This window comes from Bos javanicus, chromosome 16, assembly GCF_032452875.1.
Source record: "Bos javanicus breed banteng chromosome 16, ARS-OSU_banteng_1.0, whole genome shotgun sequence".
NCBI lineage: Eukaryota > Metazoa > Chordata > Mammalia > Artiodactyla > Bovidae > Bos > Bos javanicus.
The window spans coordinates 80,486,143-80,509,304 of record NC_083883.1 but is presented as its reverse complement, the minus strand read 5'-3'; the positions used below and the strand labels follow the sequence as shown (position 1 = coordinate 80,509,304).

General features: G+C 62.9%; 1 protein-coding gene across 1 annotated transcript in view; it reads right to left on the bottom strand.

Annotated features, from left to right (window-relative positions):
• Positions 1-23,162, bottom strand: part of PKP1 (plakophilin 1) — a 39,824-nt gene that overhangs the window by 4,726 nt on the left and 11,936 nt on the right. Inside the window, exons 3-11 of the mRNA XM_061383753.1 lie at positions 9,438-9,832; positions 6,990-7,134; positions 5,987-6,194; positions 5,379-5,556; positions 3,660-3,774; positions 2,736-2,891; positions 1,975-2,151; positions 795-948; positions 305-491 (exon numbers count right to left, since the gene is read on the bottom strand). Coding sequence (XP_061239737.1) covers positions 305-491; positions 795-948; positions 1,975-2,151; positions 2,736-2,891; positions 3,660-3,774; positions 5,379-5,556; positions 5,987-6,194; positions 6,990-7,134; positions 9,438-9,832 — 1,715 coding nt within the window. The remainder of the gene's footprint in view (positions 1-304; positions 492-794; positions 949-1,974; positions 2,152-2,735; positions 2,892-3,659; positions 3,775-5,378; positions 5,557-5,986; positions 6,195-6,989; positions 7,135-9,437; positions 9,833-23,162) is intronic.

Here is a 23,162-nt window from a genome sequence, read left to right as displayed (position 1 = left end):
GGTTCCCCCACTAGGTAGTTCCCCCACCTGCAGGCCCCCACCTGGAGTTCCCCCATCTGCGGTCCCCCCCACCTATAGTTCCCTCACCTATGGTTCCCCCACTAGGTATTTCCCCCACCTGGAGTTCCCCCATCTGCAGTCCCCCCCACCTACAGTTCTCTCACCTATGGTTCCCTCACCTGCAGTTCTCCCCACCCGCAGGCCCCCAGCTGGAGTTCCCCCATCTGCAGTCCCCCCACCTACAGTTCCCTCACCTATGGTTCCCCCACCTGCAGTTCCCCCCGCCTGCAGACCCCCCACCCACCTGCTGCGGCACAGGTTGATGATGTTGTTGACCATGCTGCTGGAGAAGTGCTGCTTGGCCATGCCCGGCAGGGAGGCCATCAGGTTCCTCACAGTGTAGCAGGCCGAGGCCAGGATGTCCTCCGAGTTGCTGGTGTTGCCAGTGTGACTGGTGAGGAGTCTGGTCACCTCTGGGAACACTTGGGTCCCTGGGAGAGAAAGGAGGGGCGGGTACAGGGTCAGTGATTGAGGGGTCCCCGTGGGCCCAGTCCTAGGCCGCCCTCAGCCAGGCTCCCAGCCAGGAACCTCCCACTCAAGGCTGGTGACCCGATGGAACCGATGCACCTGCTCCCCGCTGAGGTGACCTGCCCCTTGCTACGCCCAAGCCTCTCCCGGGCCAGCTCCCTCTCCGGGATGCGCCCCCAGGGAGAGGTCAGAGGGGGACTTTCCAGCAGGCCCTGGAGAGTGGGGGTCCTCCAGCAGGGGGTGGCCCGAGCCCCAGGGGCACTCACCCATCACCCTGTGCAGCGCGGGGTGGCGGGACATGTTGCTCAGGAGCGAGGCTCCAGACCGCACCACGTCCGAGTTGCCAGATTGCAGGAGGCGGGCGATGTGGGGCAGGCCCTTCTCCTTCAGCCCGATCAGCTGGCTCATGCCACTGGACATCTGAGAAAGGGGACGCATGAGGCCCTCGCTGGGCTTCCCCAGGCCCACAGCAGGCAGGAGGGGGCCAGGAACCGCACCCTTAGGGACCCCAGAACTTCCTCTTCCGTGTTGGGAGCACAGACAGACTCTCATTTGCTCCCACCTGGGCGGCTACAGAACAGTGCCCCAGGAAAATGCACCTGCGGCTCGCCGGGGGCAGCCTGAGCCCGGCGGGTCTGGTGAGGGACGTCCCTGCCCCTCGCCCCCCGTGGGAGGGGCCCAGAATCAACTCCCAGGAGTGGCCGGTGCCCGTGGCCGCCACCCGGCCTCCCTCCCGCTTCCCAGCACTATCTGGTCGCGAGAAACCTGGGATCAAAGGTACCCGCCACCTAAAGAAGGGCTGCCCGTCTCCTGCAGGCCTTCGGCCTCTGTGCTGACTGTGCATTGAGTCGAGGGTGGACGAATGGGCCTGTGCTGCATGGAGATGCAACCCGGGGTCCCTGAGAGGACGGCAGCCCATCCAGGCCACTGGCGGGAAAACCACGCTGGCCGTAACCTGGTCCAGACTCACCCTCTAACAGTGGGGTGGGTCCCCTTTGACCCTGAGCTCACCCTCACCCGCTTCTACCCAACTCTGAGCAGAGAGGGTGGAAGGGCAGCTGCAAGCCTGCCTCCCACACTCCCCGAGTCCATCATGTCCCCACACTGCCTCTGGCCTCGACTCTCCCCCGGTTCTGCCACGTTTTCCCTGGACCTGCCCACACCCCAAGCCCTCTACATCCACCTCTGTCCGCTCAGCATGCAGGAGAGCCTTCAGCCGCGCCCAGCTCCCAGCACAGCCTGAGCCCGGTCCAGGCCGGGAGCCCGGAGGCAGAGAGGATCCTACAGACAGAATCCAGTGGGGCTGGGGGTTCTGGCCCCCTCAGCTGCCCCAGGCCTGGCCCGGAGCCCAGCGCACATCCCTCCCTGACTCAGGCAGGCTGGTGGGAAGGGGCAGCCGGGGTCAGACCAGGGTGGAGAGAGGGTGGGGCGCGGCGGGGCGCTCACCAGCCCCTTGCTGGCGGTCAGGTTCTGCAGGGCGCCCGCGCAGGCCTCCAGGGTGGCGTCCTTCTTGCTCTTGCCCATGAGGTTCAGGTAGGTGCGGACGGCGTCCGAGTGGTACAGCCAGCTGCTGCCCTTGGGGTTGGGCTCTTCCTCGGGAAGCGGGCAATCATAGTTGTTGTTCTGGGGACGAGAGGAAGGTTGCAGGGCTGACCCCACGCACCCTGCTCCTCTGGCCTCAGCATCGTGGTTCCCGGAGGAGGGCGTGCCCGCTGCCTCCTCCCCCAGGCCCTCCGCCTTCCCGGCGGGCACAGAGCCATCTGCGCTCCCCGCCAGCTGGGCCCCTGCCTCCCGCAGTGAGGTTGTGGCTCTCACATGGGGATGCCTCCCTCACTCCCCGGCCAGCAGGGGTGGTGCAGGGTCTGGCTTGCACGGCCTGCCCAGAGAAGGTGGCCAGCCCTTTCTCCCCAGCATCTCTCTGCTTCTGGGGAGACCTGGGGGCTCAGGAGGCAGTGGGCGCCAGGCTGCGCCCCTCATCGGGAAGGAGGGAGAAGGCGGGGGAGAGGAGGCCTGCCAGCAGGCGGCTCTGGCTCCTTCGCCCCGAGCACACAGGGCCTGTGTCGTGGGCGAGAGGAGGCCCTTCCCGCTCCTGGTGCAGTGAGGCCCATGGCCAGGCGGGGCAGGGGCCCTCCCTGGGGGCCGGTCTCGGGCTCCGGGGGCAGAGGCCAGGTGGACGGGGCGGTGGGGCCGGGGCCACGGGCACGCACCGTCATGCGGTCGCTCTTGTTGCTGAAGCAGCCGGTGGAGGACTTGTCGGTGTAGGCGTTGCGGGCGTTGTACTCCAGCTGGCGGTAGCGCGTGGGCACCTCGGCGTCCAGGCGGTAGGAGAGGTTGTGGAGGACGCACATGCAGTTCTCCACTGACTGGGGGCCAAGCAGAGACGGCCTGAGCCTCCGCCCGCCCCCCAGCACCTGGCTCGGCCGGGGAAGGCCCCCTCCCGGCTGCCCAGGACTGAGCGTGCGACCCTGCCCCCGTGGCTGTGTGAGCACCAGTGACCTGCCCAGCCGCTCTGGGCCTCAGTTTCCTCAGCTCTGAAATAGGACCAAAGTCACCTGCTTCCCGGGGAGATGACCCCCAGGAGGCACCTACGGGAGGCCTGGTCGGCGGCAGGCACAGGCTGCAGCCTCGGCCAGCATGCCCACGACCAGCCTGGCCCTGGAGACAGCCTGCAGGAGCGACCCTGAACTCCTCCTCAAAGCCTTCGAGTCCCAGGACCTCCCCTCCTGAAAGGTCTCTCTCTCCTTCCTGGGGCCTCATCTGCTTCCCTCTTCCGTTCTGTCCTCTCTCTCCTCCTTCCTCTCCCCCCACGCCCTCAATCTCTCACTGTGACCTCCGCCCCTCCCCTTGTCCTCTGCCACTCGCCGGTGCCCTGGGGCCGGCTCTCTCTGGAGGCCTGTGGCCACAGCTGACAAAGGAGCAGGAGATGGAGTCCCCTCCAGGGAAAGCGCGTGCAGGACCCGGGGGTCGCGGTGCCTGGTCAGCCCCCCGGGGCCAGCTCTCTCCTCCTGCCGTGTGGACGGACTGCAGCCTCCGTCCCCCTTCCCGCCTCCGCCTCCGCTTCTGCCCGTCCGCGCAGGTGTGCAGAGTGCGGGTGGGCAGGCGGCTCTGTGGCCTTCTGGGGCCGCACTCACCTTGTCGTCACAGCGGTTGGCTGCCACGCAGTTCTGGACGTAGGCCATGAGCGAGTCGATGAGCCCCGTGTAGTTGCGCATGGTCTGGCGGCCCACGTCTGCGGAGCTCAGATTCCTAGTGAGGACACGGGGAGGGGCGGAGGTCACAAGGAGAGGGCAGAGGTCACAGGGAGGTTGGAGGTCACGGGGAGGGGATGGAGGTCATGCGGAGGGGTGGAGGTCACGGGAGGGGCAGGGATCACAGGGAGGTGCAGGGATCATGGGGAAGTGCAGAGGTCATGGGGGTGGAGGTCATAGGGAGGGGGTGGAAGTCACGGGTTGGGGTGGAGGTCATGTGGAGAGGGCGGAGGTCACGAGGAGGGCAGAGATCATGGGGAGGGGGTAGAGGTCAAGGGGGTGGAAGTCATATGGAGAGGGCAGAGGTCACAGGGAGAGGGTGGCGGTCATGGGGAGGGAGTGGAGGTCACAGGGAGGGGGTAGAGGTCATAGAGGAGGGGCAGAGATCATGGGGAGGGATAGAGGGCATGGGGAGAGGGTGGCGGTCATGGGGAGGAGTGGAGGTCATAGGGAGGGGCAGAGGTCAGGTGGTAGAGATCACGGAGGGGTAGAGGTCACAGGGAGGAGGTGGAGGTCATGGGGAGGTGAAGGTCATGGGAAGAGGGGAGAGGTCATAGGGAGGGGCAGGGGGGGTCACAGGAAGGAAGTGGAGGACACAGGGAGGGGTGGAGGTCATGGAGAGGGGGCAGAGGTCACAGGGAGTGGGCAGAGGTCATGGGGAGGGGTAGAGGTCACGGGTGGAGGTCAGGGGGAGTGGGCAGAGGTCACGGGGAGGGGTTGGAGGTCGTGGTGGGAGAGGAAGGCAGGGAAAGAGGACAGAAATGGAGAGGGAAGCAGATGAGACGAGGCTCTGCTCAGGCCTGGCTGAGGCCGGGGCGGGCTCTCCCTGGGCTCCTTCGCCCTCCTCTGTGCCCCCCTGGCCCAGAACTTCTACGTGTCCAGGGCTCTGATGCCGCTGGCAGCCTGGCACACACTGGACCCTCGTGGCACGTTCTGGGCAGGGCCCGGGGCTCCACCCACCTGGCCCTGCCTGGGGCTGCTGGACAGTGGGCTGGAGGCTCCCTGGAGGCGGCGTCCTGCCCCCAGCAGTGGGCTCGCCCCTGGGCAACCTGGGTGCCCCTTCCTGGTGCAGGTGGGGTGTGCCTGCAGCCGCCCCATTAAGGCCTCCATGACCCTGGCTCTGCACCTCCCCAGCCTCTCCCCTCGGCTCCTCGGAGGCTGCTGTTAGAGGGAGGCGTGATCCTGAATGCGGTCTGCTCCTCGTCAGTACCCACCACCCCAACCCCAGAGGCGAGTCCCTCCACCAGCAGCCCTCAGGGCCTTTGCCACGGGCTGGGGCGGAACCCAGGAAGTTCTGGCCAAAGCAGAGCCCTCTCACACCGGGGAACATGGCAGACGCTGTTAGCGTCACAGCCAGGAGGTGATGCACTGGGGCTGTCAGTACACTAGCATCTCAAAGACGCTCTTCAAGAACGCAAGAGCCAGGGCTGTGGGGTGCAGGAGGGTGGGCGGCTGAGCCAGTTCAGACACTCAGATCCACGCGTCTCCACTCAGACTCCTGGCTCAGGCCCCCTGAGTGCAGGTGGGGGTCCGAGCCTCGTCCAGGCCCTCACCCCCAGCCCCTCTGAGCCCGGGCTTGGCTGGCTGGACCCCTGCCCTCACCTCAGGCAGCCGGTGGCGTTGAAGAAGACCTCGGGGTCCACGGGCTCACGGGACAGGTTACTGTTGCCGTCGCACCAGCCCGAGAAGGGGACGATGACGCGGTCAGCCAGCACGGGCAGCGCCTCGGCGATCAGCTCCTCCTTCAGCTCGTCGGTGGAGGACAGGTTCCAGAGCAGCCCTGGGGACCGCAGGCTCAGCAGGACCAGGCTCAGGGCCGCCCCGCTTGACCCCTCCCTGTGCCCCCTGCCCCGTCTCAGCCAGTTGGCGGCAGGATTTCGAGGGCAGAGCACTGGGGCTTCTGTGTGGGTCAACGGGACACGGTGGCTGAGCCAAAGCTCCGACCCCTTGGGGTCTTCTCCCGGTCTCCGCCTCTCCGAACACAGATTCCACCTGGACACACTGCCCTCTCTCCTCAGATACCTCAGACCACACGGACGGTCGATGGGCGCACAGAGGGGCCCAATACCCAGGGCACCAGCTGGGCACTACTAGCCTGGCCAGCACTGGTCTGTGGGACTCCAGGGGTGTCCGCCTGAGGCTGCCCCCGGCCCTCACCCTGTCCCGGCCCCCAGCTGCCCCCACCCCAGCTCCCGCGGCCAGGCCCCCACCGGTCAGCTGCTTCTGGATCTCGGTGCTCCCGGTCCTCCTCAGGAGGCTGACCGCCTCGCGGATGCCGTTCTGCCGCCGCGTCTCCAGCTTGTTGGTGGTGCTGCGGAACACCAGGTTGCGCAGGGCCCCGGCTGCGGCCTGCTGCACGTTCTGGTTGGGGCTGCGGAGCAGGTCCACCAGCTTGCAGATGCCACCCAGCTGGTACACCTGCGGGACAGCGCCACGCCAGGCAGGGCTCAGGCCGGGCTGGAGACCTGCCGCCCAGAGCCGCATCACTCTGAGCCAAACGCCCAGACAGACGGGCAGCCTGGGGAGACGCGGGGGCCAAGGCAGCACTGGGCAGGGCGCCCTGCTGCCTCGCAGGGAGCCCTCAGCCCCCTCCCGAGCCCCATGTTCCTCCTGGGGGCCTGCGGTGAGGACCACATGGGGCTCGCTTCGGAGTCCTGTGGTGGGGAGACCCCCGTGGGGACACCTCCCGCTGTGGCAGGGACCGCGCACACGGACCCCGCGCTGGGAGCCTGCCAGCTGCACGGGGCCACGAGGAGGCCTCCCTGCCGGCCACGCTTGGGAGGCACAGACAGCCCTGCTCTCAACCACGGGAGAGACAGACAGAGAGACAGACAGACAAAGGGACAGAGAGAGGCAGAGACAGAGAGAGACACAGAGAGACAAAGAGACAGAGAGAGAGACAGAGAGAGACAGAGAGACGGGGACAGAGAGGCAGAATCAGAGAGGGCAGGGAGGATGCTGAGGGGAGGGAGCCGCCCTTCCCCTAGTGAACTTGAAGAGGGGTTTCCTCTGAGCCCGTGGCTGTCACTCCAAGGTCTCCTCTACGACCAACAGCTGAGTGGCGTCCCCTCCACAGACGCTCCCCCGACCTCGGGCAGTGCCAGGCACACTCCCGGCCTTGGGTAGCCGGGCAGGGGGATGAGGAGCCAACAGCAAACGCCCCCCTCCGGCTTGGGGCAGGTTCAGGCTGCCCCCCGGCCCCTGGCTGCTGACCTGCTGCTTGGCAGACTCGTCCTGGAAGCAGGTGTGCTGGATGTAGTACGCCCCGATGGCCTGGCACTTCTCGTCCTGGGAGCTCAGGTACTGCACGGCCTTGGGGATGGTCAACCCGCTGCACTCAATGTCCTCGCTGCATATCCTGGGGGCACGGGCGGGCCGGAGGGTTGCAGGGGCTCGGGGTCCCCGTGCACGCCCCAGAGCTGGAAGGGGCCGGCCCCGCTCCCACAGTGGACAGCTCCCCCAGAGCAGCAGATGGCTCACCCCGCAGTGAGTGCTTGCAGGGACGAGGCCCTCCTGGCTGGTCATGCCCAACCGGGCAAGTCACCTCTGTACTGAGAAGCTCTGCCCTACTCCTGAGAGGAAGCACCCGCCCACCCTGCCATCTCTCACGTCTGTGTCTGGTGCTGGGAAAGCCGAAGAGAATGCTGGGAGCCTGTGCGTCTGTCTGCATCCCTCCATCACCCCTCCTCCCGCCCCCCTTCACCACCCATCCTCCCTCAATCTGCTGTCCATCTTCCATCCATCCCTCCATCCACCATCATCCATCCATCCATCGGCCATTTTCCCTCCATCCCTCATCCATCCATCTAGCCATCCACCCACATCCCTCTCTTCCTCCTCCCTCCATTCCCAAGTCAAGCTGACTTTTCTGACACACACATTCCCACACCTACTCCTCCTCCCATCCTCATGGTCACCGCCTTCCTCCTGACCACGTCACGCTCACTGGGACGAGACCCAGCCCCACTGGCTGTCTTCTCCGAGCATCCGCTCCCACCCAGAGTGTGACGCCGTTCCCAGGTGAGCGGTTCTGACACGCTGTTTGCTGTGCTGTCCGCATCAGCAGTTTCTCCATACTGCAAGTTCAAGTTCAGTCTCAAACTTATATCCAAGGGCATGTGTTAGGTCGAACCATACAAAATGGCCAATAATCCACATTTTTGGAGCCACAAAACTAGAACCATCCTGTTCTAACCCAACAATCTGGTTCTGCCATCACTCATACACTTCCAGCCCTAACTCACGTCTGCTCTAGCAAGACTGCACTCCACGCTGCACCCTGATCAGGGCCCGGGTGCCTCTGTCCCTTCCCCTCACTGCAGACACCCGGCTGGGAGCCCCCCTGGGGAAAGGAGCCCCTCCTTCCTGAACCTGCTCCAGCTCCCATGGTGCCGAGGGCAGGCCGCCTCCCCAGCCTCTGGTTCCCACAGACAGCAGGGCAGCCTCTTCCTGGCCCCAGCCCCCGCCCCTAGAAATCCTCCCAGCATTTCTAGAGCAGCCGCACCTCATGAGTCCCAGCCTCACACCCGTCCACGGCAGGCGCCCGACTCCGTTTCTGGAAAGACCGCCTCTGGAGAGGAGCTCCTAAACCTCTATCAGTGGTACCCACCGCATCGGGAGAACACCGCCCAGCATCTGCCGGTCAGACCTCACCTCCACACAGCCTGCCACTCGTGCCCCACGTGGCTCACCCGCCCTGTCCTCTCGGGGCCTCCGGTTTGGGGAAACGAGGCAGGGCCAGATGCGGTGCTGGCCCGTCTCCAAGGGAGAGAGCCGCTAAGTCCTCCCAAGAATCCTAACGACCCGTGTGGCCTCCGGGCAGCCAGGAGAGGGCCAGCTCTGTGACGGCCAGGACAGTGTGGCGAGCAGCGGAAGGTGTGGCAGTGGCATGGCCCTGGGCGAGCTACCTGGCCCCTCTGAGCCCATCTCTCCCCAGCTCCTAGTCTGGAAGGGCTCTGGGGGTCAGACACAAGGACTGCAGTGCCCCCAGGCCCCGCGGAAGGCGGTTAACCCCGCAGCTGCAGGCGGCCCAGGCTATTCGGTCCATGCTGTCTCCCTGCTCCGCCCACAGACCATCCACGTTCAGCAAACATCAAGGAAACAAGTTTGGGACCCTGGGGGGGACCGAGAGCAGCTCCGAGGTTCATGGGGCCCAAGAGCGACCTGTGCCCAAGGCTCTCTATGGGCAGCTCCCCAGCGCTGGATCCTGCCAGCTTTTGTCTTCTGCCCTGTAAGACGGACCCCACCCCTTTCTTGTCGTTGACCCCAGGGCACACTCCTTTGCTCTTTCAGAAGGTGGGGAGAGGATTACCCCCCAAGCCCAGGGAGCCTCAATCCCCGACAGAGTCTGCAGTGCCTGCAGGCTGGTGACGCAGGCTGCAGCCCCAGCAGGTCTCTGAGCCAGGGGTCTGGGCGGCCTGCCGAGGAGCCTTCCTCCAAAGCTCCCTGGTGATGCCGCGGCTGCTGGTCAGAGGCACACACTGTGAGGATCACTGGCCCAGCCAGCCCCTCACTGCCCTCCTCCCCCGCTCATCACCGGAGGCCCCTTAAAATCCACACGCTTGATGCCTCTGTTCGCTCTCCGGGTTCTGCCTCCCATGCAGGCTGAGACCCCGGGGCCAGCAGTCAGTCCTCTGCCCGCCCCTCACTGTGGGTACTCACTTGGAGCTGGCCCTGGAGTGGCTGAAGGACAGGTCCTTGGTGCAGGAGGTGGATGGGACGCACACGGGGTCCTGCCTGGAGGTGCAGGAGGGCGGGCGCCCCGGGTACTTCTTGACTGCCTTCTGGCCGCTGCATGTGCTGTAGAAGCTGTAGCGGTTCTGGGTGGTCTTGTGGCCCTTGCCACCCAGCGTGCCCTTGCGCAGCGTGCCTCGGGGGTCGCAGTAGAGGTCGGGCTCGCTGCGGCTGGCCTTGATCTTCTGCATGAAGCAGATGTCGCTGCCGGCGCCCGGCGCGGTGCAGCCGCCCCGCGGGTACTGCCGGCCCCAGCTCTCCATCTGGCTGTAGGAGCTGAAGCGCCTGTTGTCAGCCTCCCGCTTGAGGGTCCCATTGTATATCTGGGGGAGAAGTGGAGGGAGGCTCAGCCGGGGTCCCCACCCAGGATCTGCCGCCCGCTACCGCCGCAGTGACGCTCAGAGGGTCCTGGGATGTCTGGTGTGGGGGGAACCTTGACCAGCTTCATAGACGACTTCTCAAACTGCAGGTTGTGACGCCTTATGGATTAGGAAATCAATTTAGCAGACTGTGACCATCATTTAAAGAAAAATGGGATCAAATAATATATATTGGAATTAGAAGATATGAGTGCAGCACATGTAGAAGGGCTGGGCTGTGTGTAAAGTGTGCTGCTTACTGTGGCTTGTAGCCAGAAAAGGTTAGACAGCTGCTGACCAGGTCCCAGAGGGCCTGGTCCAGAGGGGAGCTGGGCTCAGGGAGGAGAGGGGCTTTCCCACGGAGGGAAGTGCAACCGTGGGGCTTGAACCCACGTCCCCGGGCACGGCCCTGCCACCGTGTGTCCTGTGCAGACACCCCCAGCTCCCGAGATCACCGAGGCCGCCTGTGCTCCGCGGGGGACTGCTCCCACCCTGGAAGGACTCTCCCATTGTCATTTCTCTGCTAAACTCCTCACCTCACCTCCTGCTGACCAGGGCAAGAAAGCATTCTGGGGGACCTCTCCAAGGTCAAGGGGGTTATCCTGCTCCTGGGCCCCCGGCGCCCACGAGGCGGGCCCGGGGCTGCAGCGGGCACAGGGTGGCCAGGGCTATGCTGTCAGACGGGCATCAGGGGAGCGGTGGGCAAGGCTCAACCGAACGGCAAGGACGGTGAGGTGTCCCCAGGGCTCCGTGTGAGCCCAGCGGGGAGGCGGGCGCCCTTGGAAGAGCCTGCAGAGCTGGGGGTTGGAAGAGCGCGACCTCACGGAACAGAACAGCCAACCGCAGGGCCGGCTCTGACTCACCCGGAGGCCAGAGGACCCACACGCGCTGGAAAAAGCACGTGCACCAGGGCCGACTCGGACTCGGCTCTGCCGGGGTGAGCTGGGGCCCAGAGCCTGCCTGCCCCACCCTGTGAGTGAGTATGAGTGGGTGTGTGTGCGTGTACGCGGGGTCGGGCAGCCCGGTGCGTCCCCTCCACCCAGGTCTAGCCACCGGCCCTCGGCCAGGCCCCCCTCGCCCCGCACGGAGAGCCTTTGGGGCAGACGCCACTGTGGTCAGGCTCCGGTCAGCGGTGACACCAGCTCAGAAGCCCCCGGTCACCCTGGCAACGATGCTCCAGTGCGCTCTGCTCACACCAGCAGGTGTGCACCCTGGCAGGCGCGGCGCTCACCCCCAAACTGGGTCAAACCAGCCAAGCCCAACGGTGTGTGAGGTGGGGGAGGCGCCAAGGACCAGAAGGGACAGAGGTCAGCGGGGCGTGCTGCCGTCTGGGCGTCTGCGGTTGGCGCGCCGCCGCGCGGTACACGGGAGACAGGCGGAAGGTGGGAAACAGGAAGCCGGCCCCAGGCGGCGGGCCGGAGGCCACGCCCCGCCCCCTCTGGGGAGGAGGCGGATGGCGGCACCTTGGAGCGAAGGCTGAGCCTTAAATGGAAACGCAGCCCAGAGCCTGCCTGTCCGCAGAGACGACACTCCCGGCCCTTGTTCCGACGGTCCCCGGGTCCAAGCCCAGCACACGCAAATGCCGGCATCCTAGCTGGAGCCTGTGACCTTCGCCCCTTTCTTCTACCGGCCCCAAAGGACGGGGGCGCGCGTGCTCAGTGTGCGGGGCGGCAGGGAGAGCTCGACGCGAGGAGGTGTGGGGGGCGCGGCACAGCGTGAGGCTCACAGTAGGGCAGCGGCTGCGGGCTGCCCTGGCGCTCAGACCGGGACCGCGGGCTGCTCAGGCACAAGAGGGGCCCGAGGCCTCACCCAGGGCGGCCCAGGATGGGTGGGGCGGCCTCAGAGCACGGAAGGCAGAGGAGCCTGGTCCGCCCACACAGGCTTTCTGATGGAACGGCGCCCTATTTCTTCAAGCGGGCAGGACAATTCTTCATTGTCCACGATGCCCTGAGCACTGCGGGATATGTGCTGCGCCGGCCCCCAGACCCTAATCGCCAGGAGCACCTCACAGCCGCTGTGGCCAGGGAGAACGCCCCGCGCACTTCCCAACTCTGCCTCGCGGGTCCCGAGCAGCCACGCGCCAGACCGAGGAGCGGGCAGCTCAGTGCTAGCCAGGCCGGGGCGCCCGGCTCACCCCACGCACAGACAGCGGTCTGCTGGCAGTGCCCTCGGCTTTGCCTACAAAGGACAGTGAGCACACACACGCGCATACACACACGCTCACATGCACACATACGCTCACACATGCACACACACGCGCACGCACATGCTCTCACATGCTCACACGCATGCGCACATGTTCACACTCACGCATACATATGCTCACGCATGCACACATACACCCATGCTCACATGTGCGTGCACACGCACATGCATGCCCATGCTCACACATGCGCACACGCTCACACATGCAGACATGCACACGCACGCACACATGTTCACACACACACAACACACGCACACACATGCTCACATGCACTTGCACACACCTATACACGGTCACATGCACACATGCTCACGCTCACACACATGCACAGACACGCACACACACATGTTCACAAACATGCATGCACACACATGCTCACATGCTCACATGCTCATGCTCACACATGCACACGCCCCCACACGCTCACACATGCACACACACACACACATACCCCACACACGCATGCACGCGCACACACGCACCTGTGCCCTGTGGTCTGGTTATCTCATGCTTCCTTGGGAAAGGCCAGCCTCAGATGTCTCGGAACATGCCAGAGGCTAGAACCCTGGGAGAGCCTGGGAGCAGAGCTGACCAGAGAGCAGCCTGCGGACACCTGGGGGGCTCCGGACAGACATGTTTCTGTACTGGAACCACCCAGCGAGCCTCGCCGGGCCAGGCCCTACTCTGCTCCCACTTCAGCTAATGACTGAGCTCTCGTAACCCATTTTTTCTCCCTCTCCCCTTCCTTCGTGGAGAAGTGGGGAATTCTGCCCACCTCTGAGTGCCCCCCAACCCATCTCCTCAACGTAAGCTGTCTTCCCACCCCTCTTGAGATTGGAAAGTCCTCAGAGGCGAGGAGTCCGGTCCTATGGGCAACTAGACCCCAGTAAAGCAACCTGGACTGGGGCCTCAAGCCCCTGAGCGCAGGCATCCCCCATCTCCCCCCCTTCTTGGGCTGCGGCAGCCAGAGGTGCACAGGGCAGGCCCGGATGAAAAGGAGGTCTGTGTCCTGCCTGTTAGCCCATCCTGAAACCAAGCCTCACCGGGCAGGTGGGGCTGGGCAAACCAGCTCCGGGTGAACACACCCAGCCCTCCTGCCCAGACACGCCCAGCAGAGAGTCACCACAGAGGCCCTCAGTGAGAGCCAGCTGGGGCCACTTCGTGGGGTCCTCACCCTCCTGGCCTGGTGAGGGGCTCCTGAAGAACCCAGACTGGAGACGCCTCGGGGACAGACCTCTCCTGCCATCTCACTGCACCCGCTCAGCACCCAGCCAGGGCCCCGCCCAGGGGAGCAGACAGACCACAGCCCGCCATCTTCCTGGACGGCATTCAGGATGGCACCACAGCCAGTGCAGGTGGCAGGGGGCCTTCCCACGTGACGCACTGGCCCGGGGTCTGGAGGGCACAGAGCCCCTCCCAGCAAGGGCTCCCAGGGAACTCGGGGCCCAGGGCGTGGGGAGCTTCCCAGGGATGGGGTGACTGCTTACTCAGCAATTTGCATCAGCGTGGGAACCACCGGCCTGAGTCACCAAAGGTGGAACCTGGGCAGGGGCGGGGTGGGGGCGTGCCAGTCCCTGCCCCCTCCGGCGCACCACTCCCTCCCTGGCTGGGAGCAGCAGCCTGCCCTGGGCCAGCCTCCCTTCCTTCCCAGGCATGGGGCTTGGTGCAGAGCGTAAAGGACAGACAGCAGCCCTGGGCTCGGAGGCCCTGCCGTCTGGGCCGGAGGCAGCTGTGGGGGGTGCCCTGCCCTGTGGTCCCCCAGGCCGGGAGAAGCTGCCCCAGGGGCCCATCACCTGCACCCAGAGACGACAGTGCCCACTCAGGGGCCCTGGCTTGTGAACTGGATGCTGCTGGTGGGTGACCAGCTCGCAGGCTGCAGGGAGCACACGGAGATCTGGAATCACTGATGCCAGCTGCCAGGCATCTTCTAATGCCTGATTTGTTTAATGTGGATAAAATAAAAGTTTTGAGGTCCATTCTGGGAGCAAAGATCTCACCAGAGAGCTGGCTGACAATGGCTAGTGTTCCTTGTAACCTGGGACGGTGGGATCAGGGCTCACAGAGACCAGGCGGTGGTGAGAACAGTCATGGTAACTCAGAGAGGTCTTCTGAAGTATCTGACTGTGAGGCCCGAAGAGAAGAGCCTGTGATGCTCCAGGCTGTAGCCTATGGGGCTGTCTCAAGGCCCTGCTCTTTCCAGAGAGAGAAATCGCGGCCCTGAAAAGGAGCATCCTGCTGTCCTGGGCTCTGGGCCCACGTCTGCTCTCAGAACGGCAGGCATCAGGCTACCACGGCTCCGCTGTTCCCGGTGATGGGGCAGGGGGTGGGGCCGGTATACTTGGTCATCCCGCACCTTGAGAGCTGACCTCCACGACACATGATGTCCGAAGAAACAATGGTGTGAGCTCCCGCTCCAGCACCCAGCTCAGGTACTGAGTTCCAGCACCCAGCTCCAGCACCCAGCTCCGGTACTCAGCTCCAGCTCCCAGCTCCAACATCCAGCGTGGGTACTCAGTTCCAGCACCCAGCTCCAACACCCAACTCAGGTACTGAGTTCCAGCACCCAGTTCCAACACCAAGCTTGGGTACTCAGCTCCAACACCCAGCTCAGGTACTGAGTTCCAGCATCCAGCTCTAACACCCAGCTCAGGTACTCAGCTCCAGCAACCAGCTCAGGTACTCAGCTCCAGCACCCAGGTCTGCCTTCACGTCCTGCTTCCTGCTCCATCACTGAATTGTGGGAGAGACTGGGTCTTCTGAAACTCTCGCCCTGCACACCTGAGACAGGCTTTCCTCAGCTCCTGACCCCCTAGGATAGGTCTGGGGAACTGGGACTTTGGGTTTCACATGCAGACATCTCCGCTTCACTTTGGGAAGGACCCCCTGGCAGGGGACTGCCTTTCAGAGGCAGCTCTCAACAGGCCCAAGAGGCAAAGGAGCCCTGAGCGTCAGCCACCGTTCACGGGCTCAGACCAGTCCGAGGCACGGTCCTTGCACCCTCTTGGAGCCCCAAGTTCTTTTGAACCCAGAGGCAGCTCCTTGGTTCCAGTGGTGGTTCATCCTGGGGACCCCTGGCCCTTCCAAGGCTCCCACGTGAAATAACCCCTGGAACCTCAGACGAAGGGTGGACTCCTGAGAGACCGCACCTGAGGGTGAGGGAGACTCCTGGGCCAGGCACCCCACCTTGTGCCAGGGGTCTGGGGGATCGCTGGGCCCCGACTTGCCCCTGAGCACTAAGCCAGGAGATGAAGGCCAGACGCCCCGAGTTGGCAACGTCCTCAGGGCGGATTCTTCCTTGGAAACTGCGCGGTGAAGGAAGCACCGCTGCTGGGGAGACAGTCATGATTTCACAGGAAGGTTGGCTGGAAGCTCCAGGGTTTGGTGACCGAGCCCTGCTCTGGAAGGTGAGCCTGTGCACATGTGCACACACACTGCTACACGCATACCTGCCTGTGTGGGACACACGTCACTCCACTGAGGTCTTCACACATCACGTCACTTCACAAAGCGACCCCACGGGGAAGGTCTTTGGAGCCTTGAGCCTATGATCGCTGTTGTAGCAGGGCTGGCACTTCAGTTTGCAAAGATGCCCCCAGTCATCCCCTGGACATATTGCAAGGACATCAAACCAGTCAATCCTAAAGGATATCAACCCTGAATACTCATTGGAAGGACCGACACTGAAGCTGAAGCTCCAATACTCTGGCCACCTCATGTGAAGAACTGACTCGTTGGAAAAGACCCTGATGCTGAGAAAGATTGAAGGCGGGAGGAGAAGGGGATGACAGAGGATGAGATGGCTGGATGGCATCACTGAGTCAATGGACATGAGTTTGAGCAAGCTCCAGGAGACAGTGAAGGACAGAGAGGCCTGGCGTGCTACAGCCCACGGGGTCACAAGGAGTCGGACACGACTGAGCAACTGAACAACAACAGCTCCTCGCGCTGGAGCCTCACAACCCCTGCCTCCCACCCGGATGACGTTCAGGACAGACTGCAGAGCTCTCTCCCATAGCATCTCTCTCTCTCTCTCTCTTTTTTTTTGGCTGCACTGTGTGGCATGTGGGATTTTAGCTCTTAGACCAGGGATTGAACCCGCAGCCCCTGGAGTGGAAGCCCAGAGTCTTAACCACTGCTACCAGGGAAGGCCCTGAGAGCATTTCATAATCTCAGAGAACTTGAGGCCAGGCCAAGGCCACACAGCTAAGATGCGGCAGACTCTGAAGCAGGACTAAGACCTTCGACCTCTCCCGGATTTCGTCCTCCGGCCACCTGGCCGCCAGAGTCTGGTGACACGCGTGCCATCTAGCGGCCCATAGCCTCTGCAGCTGGGGCCCTACAGCAGCCGTGGCCCCCGCCCCGGCACCTCCGGTGTCAGTCGGCTCAGCGCCTGGGAAACCGCCTCCCCTGGGCCCCCGACCCTGGCAGCGCCTGCCTCCGTCGTTGGCTGACAGTGGGAGATGCTCAAGAAGAGCGCGGGTGCCTGGCTGGGCGACACACGACACGGCTCCATGCCCACAGGACCGGGCGGAGGCCCTCTCTCCCAAGGGACGCCTGTGATCGGTACACGGCTGCCTGGCGAGGTCAAGGGAGGAGGGCAAGACGAGTGAGTGTGGAGTCAGGTCAAGGCTGAGCTCCTGGAATCAGCCAAGCCTTGCTGTGCTTCCCGGGGCCCTAGAAGCCCGCCACCTCGCTCCCCACCCTGGGGGCACTCAGAGGGTGGAGAAGGGCCTGCCCCAAGCCCCCCAGCTCCTTCCCGGCCTCCTGCACAGCACCCCGCCCTTCCTCCCACTCTGTGGGCCTCCTGGAACTTTTTTTCCACCTTGATTCCCACGAGGAGAAGGCCCAAGCTGGTGCCAGAATGTGTCTTTAACATTTGCCAACCTCCCTTTTCTGGGTAGGGAAAAAAAAAAGCCATCCCCCTATGGACTTAAATAAGGATACTTTTTTTTCTCTCTCTCTCTCTTGCGTTACTGATACAAAGTTTCCTTTCAAAATGAATGCGCCGAAATTTAAAAGTCAGTCTATTAAAATTAAGGAATAATTGTTGGTGTCATGATTTTGTGAAAAGTGGAGATCAGATGCCCAGGTTCCCTGGCAGGGACAGCGGGACAGGAGTTCTGGACAAGGGGCCCCAAGGTCAGTGCCCCAGGGCCGGGTCTCCCCAGGGTGGCTGTGCACCCTTGGGCCATCCCCTCATGCCTCTGAGCCTGCATTTCCCCAACCAGGGTGGGCCCTGCAGGCTTCTGCCTTTGGGCGTCTATGATTCAGCCGGATTGCAGTTGGACATGTCCTTCTCCCCAGCTCAGAGCTTGGGAACGAACCCACCAGCCTGCCCTCGTCCCCTTCCTGGCCACACCCTCGTACAGCTGTGGGGGTGCAGCCCCCCAGCTGCCTCCCTCCCCAGCTGTGTCTACCTCCCATCACCTGTCCCGATTTGGGTTTTCAGCTGAGTTTGCTCTCCCCAAGCAGGAAGGCCTCCGTAGAGACAGGGTGGGGTGGGGTGGGGGTGTGGGGGGGCGTGGTGGGGGCCCTGGGCTAGGAGGCTGGGCCCCACCCTAGCGAGGGGTGGGGGCTTCATCCACCAGCTTGGGAAAGGCTGCTTGCTGCTCTTGTCCCGCTGAGCCTGGTGACAAAGGAAGCCGCAGCGCAAGGGAAGGCAGGCAGCAGACCCCTGCCGGTGTTTTGGCACCCCCGCCCCCTGCTCCCCGCTCTGGAGCCGAGCAGGAGAGGCGGGAGACCAGGTCTGGGCCGCCTGTCCGGCCTGAACACCCCCCGCAGCATGGACTGGGCTCTGGACCCGGTTCTGCCAAGTGGACCTGTGAGGCATCTGCTGGGCCAGGCCCTGCACCGTGCTAGAGCCTGGTCTCCCCGCTAATAAATCGGAACCCCAAGGCCCGGTTCGCTCTGATCCCACCAGGATGCCAGGACAGGAAGTGGAGACAAGATGGGGGAGAGCAAACTGCCCTGCTGCTGATGAGGCTCCCAGGCCCAGCCCCCTCGCTCTGCGCCCACGCAGCGTGAAGGCAGGGGCCCAGCCGGCCCTGCCTGTCTGCTCACCCAGAGCCCCGGGGTCCCGTCCCCAAGCCTCCCGGACACCGGGAACCAGGGCTGGGGCTGACCTGGTCCTGCCGCCCGCCACTGACGCCCAGGAGATGAGGCTGGAGGTTAGGTGGCTCTGCCGCCCGCCACAGCACCTCATCCCAGCCTCTCAAGCTGTTGTTGTTTTTAACTGGCGAGTTAGGGCTTTAAAGATTGGTTGGCTGAGGTTAGTTCTTGTCAGGACTTACAAAAAAAAAAGGCAAAACCAAAACACACTAATTTTCTTCTGGCACGAAATAAAGAAGCTTGTGATCGGCCCTGAGTCTTCAAATCTTCCCTCCAAGGTTTCGGAGGCTCTGAGGTGACTCGTGAGAAGGAAGGCGAGCCCGACAGTGGCTCATGGGGAGCGGCCTTCTAGGAAGACGCTGACCGGAAGCGGCAGGTGGATTAAAGCCAAGAATATGTAAACGCAGGCTCCGTCCTCTCCCAGAGGATGGCACGCCCCTTCCCGAGCCCCATGGGGAAGGACCACTGCAGACTGTCCGGGCGGGCAGAGTCCGACCTTCCGGCGCACTGAGGCCCTGCGGGCACACGTCTCCCCGAGCACGCCCCCTGCCCTGCCGGGGCCCACCAGCTGGGACCCAGCCAGGTGACATCCTGCCTTCGCTGGGGCCTGGGCCCTGGCACTGCCCTACTCGGGGGAATGGCCCTGCCTGGTGAACTCTCAGACAGGAGTGTCCAGGGGCCCGGTGCCAGCCCCAGGCCTGGGCACTCCCCTGCCCCTGCTGTCTGCGAAGGGCAGCCCTCCAAGCTCAGTTCCCTGCCCAGAGCTGCTCTGGGACTCTGCCTGCATGGCTCCCCGCTGCACCCTCTTCCTTCCAAGCCCCCAGGTGCCAGCTTCTCTCCCCCAAGTGAGGACACCTGACACAGGACTTCAGAGCCAAGGAGGCCCTGCTGGTGAACTTGGGGTCCGGCCGCGGCCAGACGGGGGCCGCTCCTACTGGGAAAGGAGTGCGGGGCGCCCCCGGCCCCACGCCCTCGTCTCCCCTCTCGGGCACATTCTGTCCCTCGGCAGCAGGATCGTTGCCTCTTCTTGCCCGGCAAGAGCCCGGGGCCCTTGGGACTGGGTAGGGGTGCGTCACTGCTGGCAGAGGACCCGGGCTGGCAAGCACCTAGACCACTCCCTTTGGGGGCAGGAGCCGTGCCCGCCTGGACGGGGCTTGCTTCTCCGCCGGGACTTTCCAAACCGATCAGAGAACCCAGAGGGGGTAGCAGGGCAGGAGGCAGGCCTGGGCTTTCAAGGAGGTGGTTTCTAGGGGCTTCCCCTCCTCTGTAAGGCGTTTGAGGGCCCGCCTCCTCTCTGTAAAGCGAAGGGCAATGAAGCCTGAGCAGCTCTGTGGCTGCTGCAAGGGTTAATTAGCCACGGTTTCCCTGGTGACCAGCCCAGATGACAGCAGAAGGCAGTGCACCCACAGGCCTGGGGGCGGCCCCACCCAACCCTGCCCGGAGACCACCGTCAGGCCCTGGCAGCCGCTCAGGGGCTGCTCTCCAGCCACACAGAGCCTGAAAAGTCAGGGCTGAAGGGGCCCTCCACTAGGATCTCATCCAACAGCCTTCCTCCAAGGATGAGAAAGGCCTCAAGAGATGAGCCCCAGGTCCCTCTGCTCATAGCAGCCGGTGAGAGCAGAATCGAAGCCTCCAACTTGACTGGTACATCCTGTCCACAGCCCCGCCTGCCCTCGAAACAGGAATTCTCACCCATTGTGGAGACAGGCAAGCTAAGGCTAAGAACGGGTCCCTCCATACCACCTGCCTCTGGGAGGAGTCTGTTTGCTAGCACAGACAGTCTGTTCCTCTGCTTCAAGGGCAAGAGTCCCACCACATTCTCTCCGGCAGCCCCTCACCCGGCCCCCGCAGACCCTGCGCACACGCAGCTCCCAGAGCCTGGGTTCCCGTTGCCCACCGAGCCTTGCAAAGCCTAGCCCTCTCATCGACACCTCAGGGTGTTGCGTGCCCACCCCCCTCAGGGAGGGGGTCCCAGCACATGGAGGCCACTAACATGTCAGTAAGCACGCATAGCTGAGAAGAGGCTGAGAGGAAGATTCGTAGTGAATCCTGGGTGTTTTCTTTAAATAACTTTTTTTTCCCCTCCAACAGTGCCAGTCTGCTTGTGTGATCTTGGTTTCCCAAACAGAGCCTGGGCCCTCAGCAGTGAGAGCACAAAGTCCTAAGCACTGGACTGCCCTGAAAAAGTGAAAGTCACTCAGTCGTGTCCGACTCTTTGCGACCCCATGAACTATACATGGAATTCTCCAGGCCAGAATTCTGGAGCGGGTAGCCATTCCCTTTTCCAGGGGATCTTCCCAACCCAGGGGTTGAACCCAGGTCTCCTGCATTGCAGGCAGATTCTTTACCAGCTGAGCCACAAGGGAAGCCCAAAAATACTGGAGTGGATAGCCTTTCCCTTCTCCAGGGGATTTTCCCAACCCAGGGGTTGAATCCAGGTCTCCTGCATTGCAGGCGGATTCTTTACCAGCTGAGCTACAAGGGGAGCCCAAGAATACTGGGATGAAGTAGAAAAATAGAGTCAATGGCCAGAATGAACACAGAATCTCCACTGGTCATTCTCCTGGGGAGTCTGGCCCTCCGAGCTCTGGTCTGGTGTAACTGAGCACAGAGAAGGGGTTCAACACGGTGCCCCCGGGGGTACCCTAGCCCAGACTGCCTGGCAGCTGCTACCGTATGGGATCGGCTCCCGGCAGGATGCTCTCAGCCTGTCCACAGCCAAAGCACCTCTTTCCCGTGTGACGCCGAGAGGGATGGAATGCTCATGACGCACTTGTTGGTTTGTGGAAAACCCTCCAGGCTGGAGGCGCAAGTGAAGGAGACTGACACCGTAACCCAGAGCCTTTCCCAGGAAAGGCTCCTGGGAAACCCAACCTGTCCACCGGCTGCAGCCTCGTCCAGGACACGCCAGGGTGAGAGCAGCCCGCTTCCAGGGACCTGGTACAAGGACCCTCAGAGGGGCCAGCAGCCTCCCTTCACTCCCCTAAGAAATTCTGTCTGGGTCCCCAGCCTAGGAGACGGCACTTAGGGGGTCTTGTTTATATTACAGGGAATAAGTGGGAATACACAGTGACCTGCAAGCACAGGACACACAGCTAAATCTGAAGATCAGACCAGAACAAATAACATTTTAGGATAAACAGGCCTCCAAAATTGCATTCCTTTATATTTTACTGGGCAGCCCATCCTGACCTCCATTGACGCTGACGGCTGAGCGACTCAAGTCCAGGAAGGAAAAAAGGGCCGCTGCCCCGCAGCTCTTGGTGGTGGGGAGGAAGGGGTGGGTGTGGGTGGGGGCGGCAGGGAGGAAGTGAGCGGATGTGAAGTCATGGGTATTGTCTGAGTCCCCAGAACGGGCTGTAGGGCTAAAATACGGAGATTGATGTCTGGAGTGAGGACAGGAAAATCCGGCAGGGCGAGAGCCCGGAGGCGGGGTCCAGTCTGCTCCCCGTCACCAGCCATGAGACCCTGGGCCTCACGGGGCCGGGGAGCCTCAGCTGTGCAGCGTCAGCCTCAGTGGGCTCCGACACTCCCCAAGCCTGGTCCTGAGGACAGGGCTGGGCACGCCCCACCCTTCGGCTCAGCTCACCCACTCCCCTTTCCCCAAGGTTCTGGACTCTGGGCTCTAGCCGTGTGCCGCCCCGTAGACTCAGTCTCCAAGGGCCAGGAGGCTGGAACGAGCAGAAGAGAATGGACAACTGACTGGCCAAGGCTTTTCTCTGGACCGGTTCTTTCCCTCGAGCCCCTGGGTGGTGTGTCAGAGTCACTGTGCTTCATTCTATTACACACCCTCTACGTCCAACTTTCTTGACTTGTGATATGTGTGTGTACACGTGTGCTAAATCACTTCACTCAGGTCCAGCTCTTTTCGACCCCATGGGCTGTAGCCCACCAGGCCCTCTGTGCATGGGATTCTCCAGGCAAGAGTACTAGAGTGGGTTGCCATGCCCTCTTCCAGGGGATCTTCCTGACCCAGGAATCAAACCCTTGTCTAACATCTCCTGCATTGGCAGGTGGGTTCTTTACCACTAGGTGCCACCTGGTAAGACTGACTTGTAATATAAATGGTTGTAGATTACAAGTAGTATAAGTAATATGATGACATATATATATCTGGAGAGGGAAATGGCAACCCTACTCTGGTACTCTTGCCTGGAGAATCCCTTGGACAGAGGAGCCTGGTGGGCTACAGACCATGGGGTCTCAGAGTTGGACATGACTGAGAGGCTGACACACACACATATATATATCTCATCTATATTTTTTAAATTAGAAGACTATTGCTGAAATAGAATACAAGGTAGAATCCTAAGGCTTTTTAAACACCTTTAGAACTTTCCTTTCTGGAAACGCCCACAGGTGCTTGGCATATTTAAATAAAATCCATGCTCAAGGGTAGCCAATCTTTGTTATCTGAAGTTGATTCAATGTCTCAAGCCTGAGAAGTGAGGGTCTCAGAGGGCTGGCTGTCGTTTCTGCTCAAACACAGGTCCTGACAGCACAGAAATGGGGCTGGTTTTCTTAGGCGGCCCCTAAAATGGCGCTAAAGACCAGTATATTTTATGAAGCTTTTTAGGGTCACGAGTAACGGCAGAGCTCGCGCAATCCTGCGGCACAGCCACCGAGGCCTGCGTTCGCCTTGCCCGCGTCCTCTCTGGGTTCCTCCCAGTTCCCTGCTTCTCTGCGGGGAGCTGGAGGCTCCTCTGAGGAGGGTCCGCGTGCCCCGTGCGCCCCCAGCCCCGCCCTCTGGGCCGGTTTCTGGGGAGGGGATGGGGCTGAAGCCCCCTGGCGCGGGCGCACCGTCCCTGGGACAGCCCCTTGGCCTGAGGCTCTCCCTGCATCTCCGCCGCTGCCCGCTGCTCCGCGGCCCGAGTCCCAACCTGCTGGGTTCCGCCGTCCTGGCTGACACGTGCTGGCTCCAGCATCAATTCTTCCACCACCATCCCCCGCCCCTCCCGCCGCCAAATCCCCGTGTGCGCG